This window comes from Nesoenas mayeri (genome assembly GCF_963082525.1).
Source record: "Nesoenas mayeri genome assembly, chromosome: Z".
NCBI classification, from domain to species: Eukaryota; Metazoa; Chordata; class Aves; order Columbiformes; family Columbidae; genus Nesoenas; species Nesoenas mayeri.
The window spans coordinates 23360271-23371664 of NC_137542.1; the positions used below are offsets into that span (position 1 = coordinate 23360271).

General features: G+C 36.6%; 1 protein-coding gene across 1 annotated transcript in view; it reads right to left on the bottom strand.

Moving 5' to 3' along the window:
• Nucleotides 1–10714, bottom strand: part of TMC1 (transmembrane channel like 1) — a gene marked incomplete at both ends in the record, with an annotated part of 59782 nt that extends 49068 nt beyond the window's left edge. The window contains 3 exons of the mRNA XM_080362758.1: nt 1790–2162; nt 2299–2364; nt 10675–10714. Of these exons, the coding sequence (XP_080218884.1) occupies nt 1790–2162; nt 2299–2364; nt 10675–10714 (479 nt within the window). The remainder of the gene's footprint in view (nt 1–1789; nt 2163–2298; nt 2365–10674) is intronic.
• Nucleotides 10715–11394: the final 680 nt, after the last annotated feature.

The following is an 11394-nucleotide window of genomic DNA, read 5'->3' on the forward strand; positions in this document are numbered from 1 at the left end:
ATCCATGTACTGGTTTGCAGTATTCTTGGAAAACAGCTGATTAGGGCAACATCTGCTTTCCTAAAACCTGCATAGATATCCTTTTCTGTGAGCAACCTTGTTTCTCAGACAATGGCATAAAGAAAATCATTAGCAACGAGTGTTTCCTCTTCTTATGTTAGCAAACAGGAAAAAACAGAAAAACATTAGACTCTGACTTCCTGCCCTAAACACCTGACAGTGACAACTACCATTAAGTGAACTCTTAGTAAAAGCAGTTTGATGCATTACTATGTGTTTCTTGTTGTGTTTTCCTTTGCTTTTTTTTTTTTTTTCCTGTTTTGAATGCTTAAAGATGTACCGCAGATATTTTAAAATGGTTTTCTAGGTATTTTTTGGGGGGCACAGTTCATTCAGACTTTATCAAACATTATTTGGCTTATAATTCTACTTTCTGAGAGTTTGATATTCAAAATTTGACATCAAAGCTGAACAATTCATTATTAAAGTCACCTAGCTGTAAAGATTTGTGTAACATAAAGGTCAAAGAGTTTATTTGTATGACATAAAGGATAAAAGAATTTATCAGTAATAATTTTATGAAAAGTTTCAAAACAGGACTGTTGCTATGTCAGTAGAGGGCGTTGCACAGAGGGTTGTAATTTGCAATACAATGAAGAGCCAGCACAAAGATTTTAGGCATTCTCATAGGGAAGGCAAATGAAGTAGAAGTATATTGAAAGGGTATCATGAACAAATTAATACAACAACGTGTCTCACTGTATTTTTTTCTTTCCTTTGACTCTTGTAGTGCTCTCCAGTGATGCCTTTGTGAACACAAACAGCTGTAGCAAGTACTGGATGGGAGAAAAGGGATCTCTCTACCCCTCCATTGAGATAAGCATGCCTAGCTTCATATGCTCCATTATACACCATTCCCAGGGTTTGTTTCCTTTCAATAGCATGAGAAAGGACAGGGACAATGAAATGACAGGATGCCATCAAAATCAAAAATAATTTTCAAAAGTGCTCTGTGTCAGTTGGGTCTTCCAAAGACTCCAGGTTGAATCAAATGCTTTGGAAAACTGAACAGTAATATTTCAGAGAGACTGAGTGGGAGAGAGGCTGGAAAACCCCATCTGAGTCTTTGCTTCTGGGTTCTTTAAATTTTGGCACTGATCTTTTATGAAAAGCTGTCTCAAACCTGGCTGGGAAACAAGAATCCAGTCTTGTGAAGAGTGTCAAGACTTTGGTTCTGACTTTGGGTTTTTGGAGGATTATCAGCTTAGTATTTGGGGGATTTTAGTTTTGGGGAAAGAAAAAGCAGGAGAGATCTCACATGTTATCACCTCACTCTGTCATTTGCTCCCCTCCCCAGTTACTTTTACTCTTCCACTCCCTCTCTCCAGAGAGTTGTTCTCTGTTACAGAGAATCATTTAGGATATTTAACTACAATTAGGGTGAGTGTGGCCTGAGTTCCTGTTCTGTCTGACCAGATTGGTCCTAATCCTCAGAATATCAGCAGTCCCAGAAGGGCTTGGCTAATCATATCTCCAGGTCCTACCGTGGACCTGTGGCAAACCCCTAAGTTCTTTACACTGAAGTAGATACGGCTTTGTGGAAAGTTTCCATTTCACTAAGCCAGCATTTTTACACTAAAGGAAAAAACAATCTATCCAGCTCTAATTGGGCTGTAATGAGTAAGGGAGTCATAATTGCCCTTAATATTTCAAAACTATAAATGAAAGCAAATTTTATGTAAGATGAACATTGCTTTATATTGGAAAAAAAAAAAAAATACTGAATTACCCAGATCCTGATTTCTTTTTGTCTTTTTTCTTCTTGTTGGCCTTCTCTTTTTTTCCTTTCTTATCAGGCTTTTTGTCTTGTTTCTTCTCACCTTTGCCTTTCCCACTTTTACCTCCTTTTTCATCTTCTTCTTCTTCATCATCGTCCTTGGATTTCTGATTTGCTTGGTTCTTCCTGGCTTTTGCAGGGTCTACATCAGAATCACTGCCCTCATTTCCAGCTGCTCTTCCCCGTCCTCTACGGTTCCTGTGCCTGCGATACCCAGTTCTCCTTGTTCCATCTTCATCATCCTCATCCTCTTCATCACCCTGCCTGGTTCTCCCTCTAGCATGTCCCCTTCTGGTTCTCGGTGTTGCTCTCTTCCCCACTTTATCTGTGATAGAGAAAAAACAATAATAGAACACATTAGTGAAGGCAGTATGTTAGAGGAAGGACTTTCCTCCTCCTTCATTGACACAGATAATCAGAAAACATCTGAGTGTGGACCCAAAGTAATCCACATTACTGACCTGTTCCTTTGACATTTTCTTCATTCTCAGCTGTGCTGCCTTCTTCATTGTCAACATCACTGCCATCTGTGGAATGAAAATAAAGCCCAGTGCAAGTGAAGTGTGGATCAGTCATTGGGAACATGGGGTTTTAAGAAATTCTTGGCAATTACTGCATTGTGCTCCCTAACACCATTTCACAAACACAGCTTTTTGGAACATGTCAAAAGTTTTTGAGAAATAAGATGAAGACAGAAAAAATAGTTACACATTCCTTTAGCACTCAAATAAGTAAGCCCTAAGCTGATGCTGTGAAGAACTCCCTTTCACGGAAGAAATATGTAAAACAGGAGGACCCTCAAAAAACAAACCTTATAGCAATATCCCACAATTTGGGGAAAATAACAAGGAAGATTAAAATGCTTCTCAGGCAATTTTCAGAGATCTTTTTAAACATATGAAAAATAGGCACTAGCTGAGATTAAAGAAGATTAAAAGAATCATTTTCTGATTTGAATGACTAGGGGGCATGAAGCTTCACAGCTGCACAGCATGGCTGCAGAGAGCAGTCCCAGAAGAAAGAGGATACTCACTTTACATTCCTGCAACCAAATCTCTAAGCAAAGTGACAAAAGTTGACCGAGCTTGCTTGTATGCTGTAGCACAGTCCTCATCTACCAGTCAGAAGATGATAAAAACATTGGAGATTCTAAGAGAGAGAGCTTATTTACACAAGCAAGTAGTATTTCTGCTCAGAAACATCTTTGGTTTGAGGGAGATCTGTTGCTTAAGCTTTTCATTCTCAATAAATTCAATAGGAGATGCTGTCTCTGCTACCCATCAGTAACCAGGAAAGCATCTAATTCATATGCCTGATACACTTTGAAACTGGCATCATGCATATAAAGAGAAGAAATAAAATACCCCTTTCATGCACATTATATCCATCATAATATTTAATGAATATGCTCTCTGCAAATATTGGTACAAATATACTATTGAACAGGTTACTCCTGAAACTGCTAGTGGCATTCACTAGTAATGTTTTTGTCAGAAGCAACCCAACTAATACCTGAGAAGCCAGGAGCTATTAGGCTCTCTTGAGGTACGTCTGATCTTGTATATGTAGGACAGTACATAAGACACAGCAGTGAAATACATAGAAATACATAGTAGCAGGAGATTAATGAGAAGACTAAAAAATATTACCATGAATAGAAATAGACAGCTGTCATTCTGCTCCTACATATCATGCAAGTTCCAGATGTATGTTGTCTAATTCCTCCTCCGTACAGACAGGACAGGTGACATCACAATCATGTCATAGTTGGATTTTTCAGGCAAGAAGAAACTACATTTTTCTTCCTTTTTCATTCATCTGTAATACTTTTGAATTTTTCTTTATACTGTTTTACTCTACCCATTCACTAGTACCCTAGTTCTTTATATAAATTTTAAAAAGCCATTAGTGATTCATCAAAAATTTATACACAAATTGATTTATCTAGAGACTACTGTAGCAACTATCAGACACAACGTCTTTGCTTTACCTAGTATCAAAGAAAAGTAGTAAAATATGTAATGCTGCAAACAAGAGGGAATCTGGGGTCATTTCACTTAGTGCAGTAGCCGGCAGAGGGCTATAATCCAGAATTTGACAGGCATTTTAAAACAAAAATATATGTAGAGAGTCCCTCCATTTCATTGTAATTACTTTTTCTAGCACTTCCACAGCATCTGCACAATAATTTTTTAAGACTATGCAAAAATGTTATAATTCAATATCACCAGTGGAATGTGAAAATAAGCACTCCTTTGTTCTGTTGGGACATATGCCTTCTGCTGCTGACAGTAACAGGATCTGCATTTGAGAAAGATCATTATGTTGCTATTGAAATCTTGCAAAGATGAAGCCAGATGCTTCTAAAGAGATACTTTTCATGCAACAATAGGGCAGGGTCTTGCATTGCAACTAATGCTTTTGCTGATCTCCTCCAGCCAAGCAGAAATTCCCAGGGAAGTACTTTGATAGTACAAGATTGACCTCACTGCAAGTTCTGATGAGTGCATACAAGCAAACATCTAGAGGTTTATCGCATACACCGGATCATGCATTACAAATGAAAGTGTATCATGCTCAAGTTGACATCAGGTAGATAAAATAGTAGAAGTGACAGTGGACTAAGCAACACAAAAGCTTAGGTGGGGCAGGAGGTAGCTGTTGGTTTTAGTTAATTCTGATAGTATAAATGTTACAAACATGTTAGTCAGAATCCAACATTTCAGGTAAAAGAGTGTTCAACTAATAAAGTTTTTAAATAAATTAAGCAAAACCATAAAATCAAACAAAAGCCTAGAAAAAAAATGACCAGTGATTACATGGAAGCATGTAGCTAGAAGATTAGTGGTTACTACACACATTCCCAACAAGCACAAGTGCAGCCTTAAAAGTTATTTCTGCAAAAATTTAAAATTATGGTTTCAAACTGAACTTCAGAACATTTCTGACTCCACAGCCACATGCTCACAGAGAGATGAAACCTGTCGTTATGAAGAATGTTAGAGGTTTGTCCTTCTAATTCTGATGTATCCACAAAATAAAAGATCTCTCTGAGGTCTTGGGCTACTATGCAGAAAACATTGTATTAATATTTATTTTTCAGAGAAGCTGGAAACTAGCTTCTAGTTTCACACTCTAACCCTCCAGCTACCTCATGCTTTATGTTATGAGCTGTGTCACTGGCATAAAAAAGGAAGCTCAGGGTAGAAGTAAAATTTATTCGTGTCAGCTGTGACAGCAGTTTGTAATGCCTATGAGGAAAAGAATCACTGAGGGGAGGGATGAAGGAGCTTTAGCACCCCGGAGGTCTGTCCTGAATAGTGCGTATGCATGTGTTCTTACAAGATACATAGACACCCCACACCACATCCACATTACAGCTAGCCCTGGAGACTGGTAATTCAGACAAGCTGTACTAATAATTTTCTTTTTGTATTTGGGGCTTCTGCATCTGTCATTAAAAAAACAATGTTGCTTGTTGATTTGGTATTTGAGTAATAAGAGTAATAAATAATCATTTCTGTACTTAACATTATTATTATTATTAAAAAGCTATTTCAGGCCACTAACTCTGTAATACTTATCAAAGAGGAAAGCAAGAGGCTTGGCAGCTCATAACTCAGCACTTCAGCTGTTTGTGGCAAAGCCTGTCTTATTGAATTATGGGAGAAGCATTTCAATAATAAACAAATTACATTTCATGGTGACAGTAAATCTAAATGCAGTTTAGTACTAAATTTAAATGTTCTTCTATAAACCACAACATAGAGAAACAGTAGAGTGCATTCTCCAGGCACTATGTTATCATCCTGTAGAAAAACTGAAGAGTATTTTTTATGCTCTGTTTTTTTTAAAACATAAATGTATAGTTTTTGATGCAGGAACAAAATCATCACTATATGGGGTACTTTTAGGTCTATATACTTGTCTTCTGCTTTTTAAAACAGATCTTCATCTGATCCCACTTATCAAAGGTCCAATCAATCTTCCACCAAAGCCAACTAAGTTTCACTAAAGCACTGTCTATAATTACTCATTATTCCTGAAAAGGGTTGATAGGACCTCATTACTTCACAGTATTAATATTCATAGGACTAATATCTGCTTATTAGGCTTTGAGTCAGCTAACTTGAATTTACATAACCCAGAGCAAGCCATTGTTAACTGTTATATCTTCCAGGATGCATTATCCTGCCTTAATGACACATCCATTATTAGGTATATTTGGAGCTATAGTCCGTAATTCCTTATACTCTAGGAAACCAAATCACTTTCTGATTTTTTTTTTTCCCCCCACAGTAGTTTGAGGGAAACTTTCTCATCTTTCTAAACTAAGGGCATGGGAAGCGTAATATGAGTAAGCTATCATTTTACTTTAAGTCTTATTTATGCTTTAGACTATAGACACAAATAAGCAAAAAGATTAAAGGAGAAAGTCCTGAATATAGGCTCAGATTAACCTGCAAGTCAAAGACTGCAGTGAAGACAGAACATCAGACATCTCAGGAGAGAGCTCAAAATGTTGACATGTTGTCTGGCAAGGAAATTAAGGACAGAAAAAAATGTATAAAACCATAGGACTCTGCTATATGACATGTCTGCTTAGTAGACTGTGGGAGCTGTTGTATCTTTACCTTATCTTCCAAAGTTATTTTTACACCACTTGCCAGATGGTACTGCCTAGATTTCATGTTTTGGGGATTTTTAAAAAATTGTTTTATACTGATAAGTTTCCTTGATTTTTCACTGTGAGTGGGATAATGACTCTTGGAATTACTCCATAAAATATGTCCCACTGTTGTGATATCACTGCTCACATTATTGCTATGTAAAACTCACGACTTCTAAGCAGTTCTACATGCTGGTACCATCAAAAAGTTCTATGGTACACAAAGTAACCTGCAATTCAAAAAATACTGTTAGACTTTTGGTATATGTTATAAAACAAATTTCTACTCTATTTATTAATTACAGAGCCACTGTAATGGATCATATGCAGGTAGAGCCTTGCAAGCAATTATTATGTCTCCCTCCAGACTGAACTATGCTGGATTTTTTTCAGTGTCAGGAAGACATCAGCTGAGAAAGCTAATAAACTGGGTGCCCAGCATGTAGAAATGTCAGCAATGCGAGATCATATTAGACAACAAATGCATGTGAAATATTAGTCATAAAGAATAGGAAGAGCTGTACAATGTTCAGTTCCATATGTTTTTACATATATTTCTGTACTGTTCTTTCTGATTATGTAAATATGAGAATGTCTCACAACGCTTCCGTGAGGATAAATATCACTAGAAGTAACAGCTGATCTCTGTGAAACACACCAGAAAATATATACCAAGATCTCACAGAAATTCTATGGTGAGAGTGAACTTGTGGAGACTTCAACATCCCAGCTTTGAGACCTTAACACTGTAGACCTTATCCTCTTAGTGTGCTTCCAGTCATTGGGAAAAACAGCTTGGCCTACCTTTGGCACAGAAGGGGACTTGAAACAGAAATTACAACTAAAAATTGAATTTATAGAAGAAATTGCACACTTTGTATTGGAGACAAGGCTTGACTGTTCTATATTTTTCCCAGTTAGTGTTGCAATCTTTTCTTCCAATGGTCTAAAATAAAAATCACAATCCAAAAAAACTCCTGTCCAGCAATAGCTATAAATTTATGAAGTAAAACAACAACTCCTGTTCAGTTATGCTACCATGAGTATACTGCTTATTTTTCTGCACCTGAATTGCCCAGGTAGTAGTTACTAAAGTAAGCAGAATATTTACACTACGATTTATAAAGCCACTAGTGTCTCAGGAGACTTATTAGTCTTAATGTCTTTGCTGTGGCCTGCAGACTTCTATACATAATGAGTTTACAGAAGCTGCCTGGGGGGCAATAAGCTTTTCCTCTCTTCAGATTGCCACTAAGAAGAATTTGGTCAACTAATGGTATCTGAGTGAACATTTAAAAATTACATATGATGATCACAGGGAACAAATGGAATTCATTCAATTCACATCCATAAATCGCTCATTTGTTTTCTACTGGTAAGGAAAAATTACAAATGTTTTACCAAAATGACAAGACTAAGCCTGTATAGATCAAGTTGGCACTGTGGCTGTCATCAGGCACATCATTTGATTGCGTTCTCCTCTTTCCAGTTTTCTTCAGATCTGTATTTACACACCACAAGGTTTTAGCATTGTCACTCAGTTTCTGAGTCAGGATGTCTCTTACGCAAAGTTCCCTTTCAGGGATAAATAGGTTTATTGCACAATTTGAGTGTAAAAATTTTAGGTCAAATCTAATTTTACTATTATAAAACCTACAAAAGGCAGAGGAGGAAGATAATTCAGTGAGAAACCCCTCAGTATTTCACTCTTTTCAGGAAAGCATGGATATATGTTCGCAGGCCACTGTGTCATACATTATCTCTGCGGATACACCTGCATTACCCTACCTACACCAGACAAAGACCTAACCATGTAACTCTTTGTCTTACCCAAGACTAGAGATGTGACAAGCTTGCATGACACACTGATTACTGCAATAAAACAAGGAGAATACATATTTGTATTGCTTCTTCATCACATGGTTGGGCTGATGGCAGACAATTTTCCATTTACATTGAAGTCTTTAGTGCAAGAATTAGAATCAGAATATTAGGTGTCCAATAGTATTATGGGAAGTGTGAGACTGCAGTAAATCATAGCAATCTGACCTTTCCAGATTCTGAAATGTTATTTACTTAGCTTACTATAATTCATTCATAGTACTGTTAACACAGGAAGAACATGTTAACATGGAAAAAATAGTTTATATTCAAGTTACAAATTTAGCAGTCCTAGTGGACCTGAAGTCAATTTTATTTTTTACTATCTCATAAGAAGACAACTCTTTTAAGATTGATACCTGAGGCTGACCAGCTCACCACAGATTCCCTTTGTTATTTTAGAGAACAGGTACTTCCCATCTGATCCTTTTTAAATACCCTCTCTGAAGATTTGTTCCCTAAGTCTTCTTTTCCTGTATGAGAAGCACAGAACAATGAATTCACATTCATGAACATAGTGTAATGAACCATTCACCTCCTACTATCATAGATATTGCAGAAGACTTATTACAAAACAAGAAAAATGGCCAGATCAGGGCTTCACTAGAGCTAAAGGTATCAGAAGGTAAAAATGTATGGCCCTAGACCTCATTTTTGCCATTGTTGGTGTGGTCCATTCTTTGCAAGAATACTTGTCAAGACAGTCAGCAATGATGAAGAAAAATGTCCCGTAAAGAAATTGCAACTAGATTAATGCCTGAGCTGTGCTGACTAGCTCCAGCTCTCAGCACATGTTAAGTCAAAAGTGGACTCAGAACCACATTCTGAAAGTAGCTCATGTTACTTATAATGGAACTCCAGCTTTTTAAGTCTTCTTAAATCAAGACTGAGTCTTGAATTTACTCACACAATCTCATCTCCAAATATATTAATAACTGTCATTAAGATAATTAAATTTTATTATAAATTATGTAAAGGATAATTTTTTGTGCAAGGTGTGTCAAAGAGTGATCATGATTCTACAACCTAAAGACTCAACCTTCTCCAGTTAACAGATGTGTGGGTTTTGTTCACTGTGGGAATGCAAACCTCCGTACTTTGAATGAATAATAAGTTACTGAATCGAAAGGTAAGTCAATTCAGCCAGATATCTGCAAGTAGAAGGCAGATATTTAAGGTAAACTTAGATCTTTGATATTAAAAGACTTTGTTCATTATAAATAATTTTTTAAATGTGTATGTTCTATGGACAGGCTCATTTTCTTTTTTGTTCAGACAAAAAAGTCTGCTGAAACTAGTATTTTTCCTATGCTACATTAAAATCTATTCTTCGCTCATGTTACAATGAGCTCCATTACCATGTACTGCTTGAAAATTAAATTGGTCAGTAATGGGACTTGTAGAAAAAAATGGAGGAAAAAACAATGAAGGTGCTCAGACAACAAAAGGAAACAAAATAGGATGAACTCTTAAAATCAGCTATATATTCTAGCCTGCTGGAATGTTAGGTAGTCCCTTCTGATGTTTTCTATGGAAGCAGATCCCATTTTATTACTACTGAACATTATAAACGTGGATTAAAAATATGGAAAACACTGTTTAGTAGTACCAGCCCTGGTACTCAGTGAGACCTAATGAATTCATTCAGAAGCTGGTCTAAAATAAGGTTCCTGGTAGTTCTCTTCCACGCTGAAGTCCAGAAATGTCATGCCTATTCCATAGAAAGGGATACATATTTTGGAAAGATAAGCCCATGAGAACTGAAAGTACTTCCCATATCAAAGAGTTGCTTTGCACTTTGCCAGAATAAGCTGTTAGGCATTATCATCCTACAAAAACATTTCTTACATCAAGAAGAGTGCACTATAAGCATAGAAGTATTGTTAATCTTACTATGGAAAACGTTTGATATTTCATATCAAATACCGAAAGCAATAAGAAAAGAAGGCATTGCTTTTCTTCAGTTTACAGAAGTCACACAATATCCTTGTTTTATTAATCTTTCCTATAAACTGTATATAAATATAAGACAAGTAACAGAGCTGTGGTTGCAGTCTTGATTTATGAACCAATGGAAAGCCACATTGCCATGTTGCAACTAACCAACCGACAGAGCAAAGCTGCTTTCAAAAGCCAAGTAAAATACATTTCCAATCAAAAGATAATGAATTGTGACAAAGGACAGATTGTATTAGAAAGAACAAGAAGAAAACAAAACTTGCACACTATTGAGCTACATGCAGAAAACTGATACGTGCTTAAGATGCATAATTCTAGTTACAATTACCATTTCCTTCAACAGTAGTTGGCTTTTCATGTTGAGGCATTGTGACTGTATTTCACAGGGCTTCTCCACCTGCTTCCTATATTAGAGATCGTCTGAAGGCTGAGTTCAAGAAGTGCACATCAGCATCGTCCTGTCTGCTGTCTGTCACTGAACGGATGGTGCTGGTGAAGTTTCACAGCCTGAAATATAAGAAGATACTAATTTCCTAAGTAATTAATCTTTTATGAATGTTTAGTTTACTACTTAGGTTTGGCATGCTAGGGTCAAAAGAATAGAAGAAGTTGTTAACCTTCTTTATTATCATTACTGAAAAAAAAAAATAAACACACTCCTGCACTATACTGACTTACGACTAACACTAACATCTAAAGGATTAAGCGCCTTATTGAGCGAGGATGTTGCACATTGTCCACACAGTCACACTTTGATGCTGCATGCAAGTCTACGCTTCAGCCTGCAGAGGACATTACATGGATTTTTTTCTCACAAAAGACAACTTTACTTTAGAGATATTTAAATTGTGTAGCTTTAACAGACTGACACAGATTTAAAACCTCTGAAGGCAAAAAGAGACAGATGCTGATGTACCTGCTGGTTTATATTTGCATGACCTTGGAGTTCTGCTAAGACTCCTTGCTTCTGTCTTTATGCTGATACTACATCTTAAGTTTACCAATTCACCTTGTATCTACAACACAAGACAAGCTTAATGGTACAACA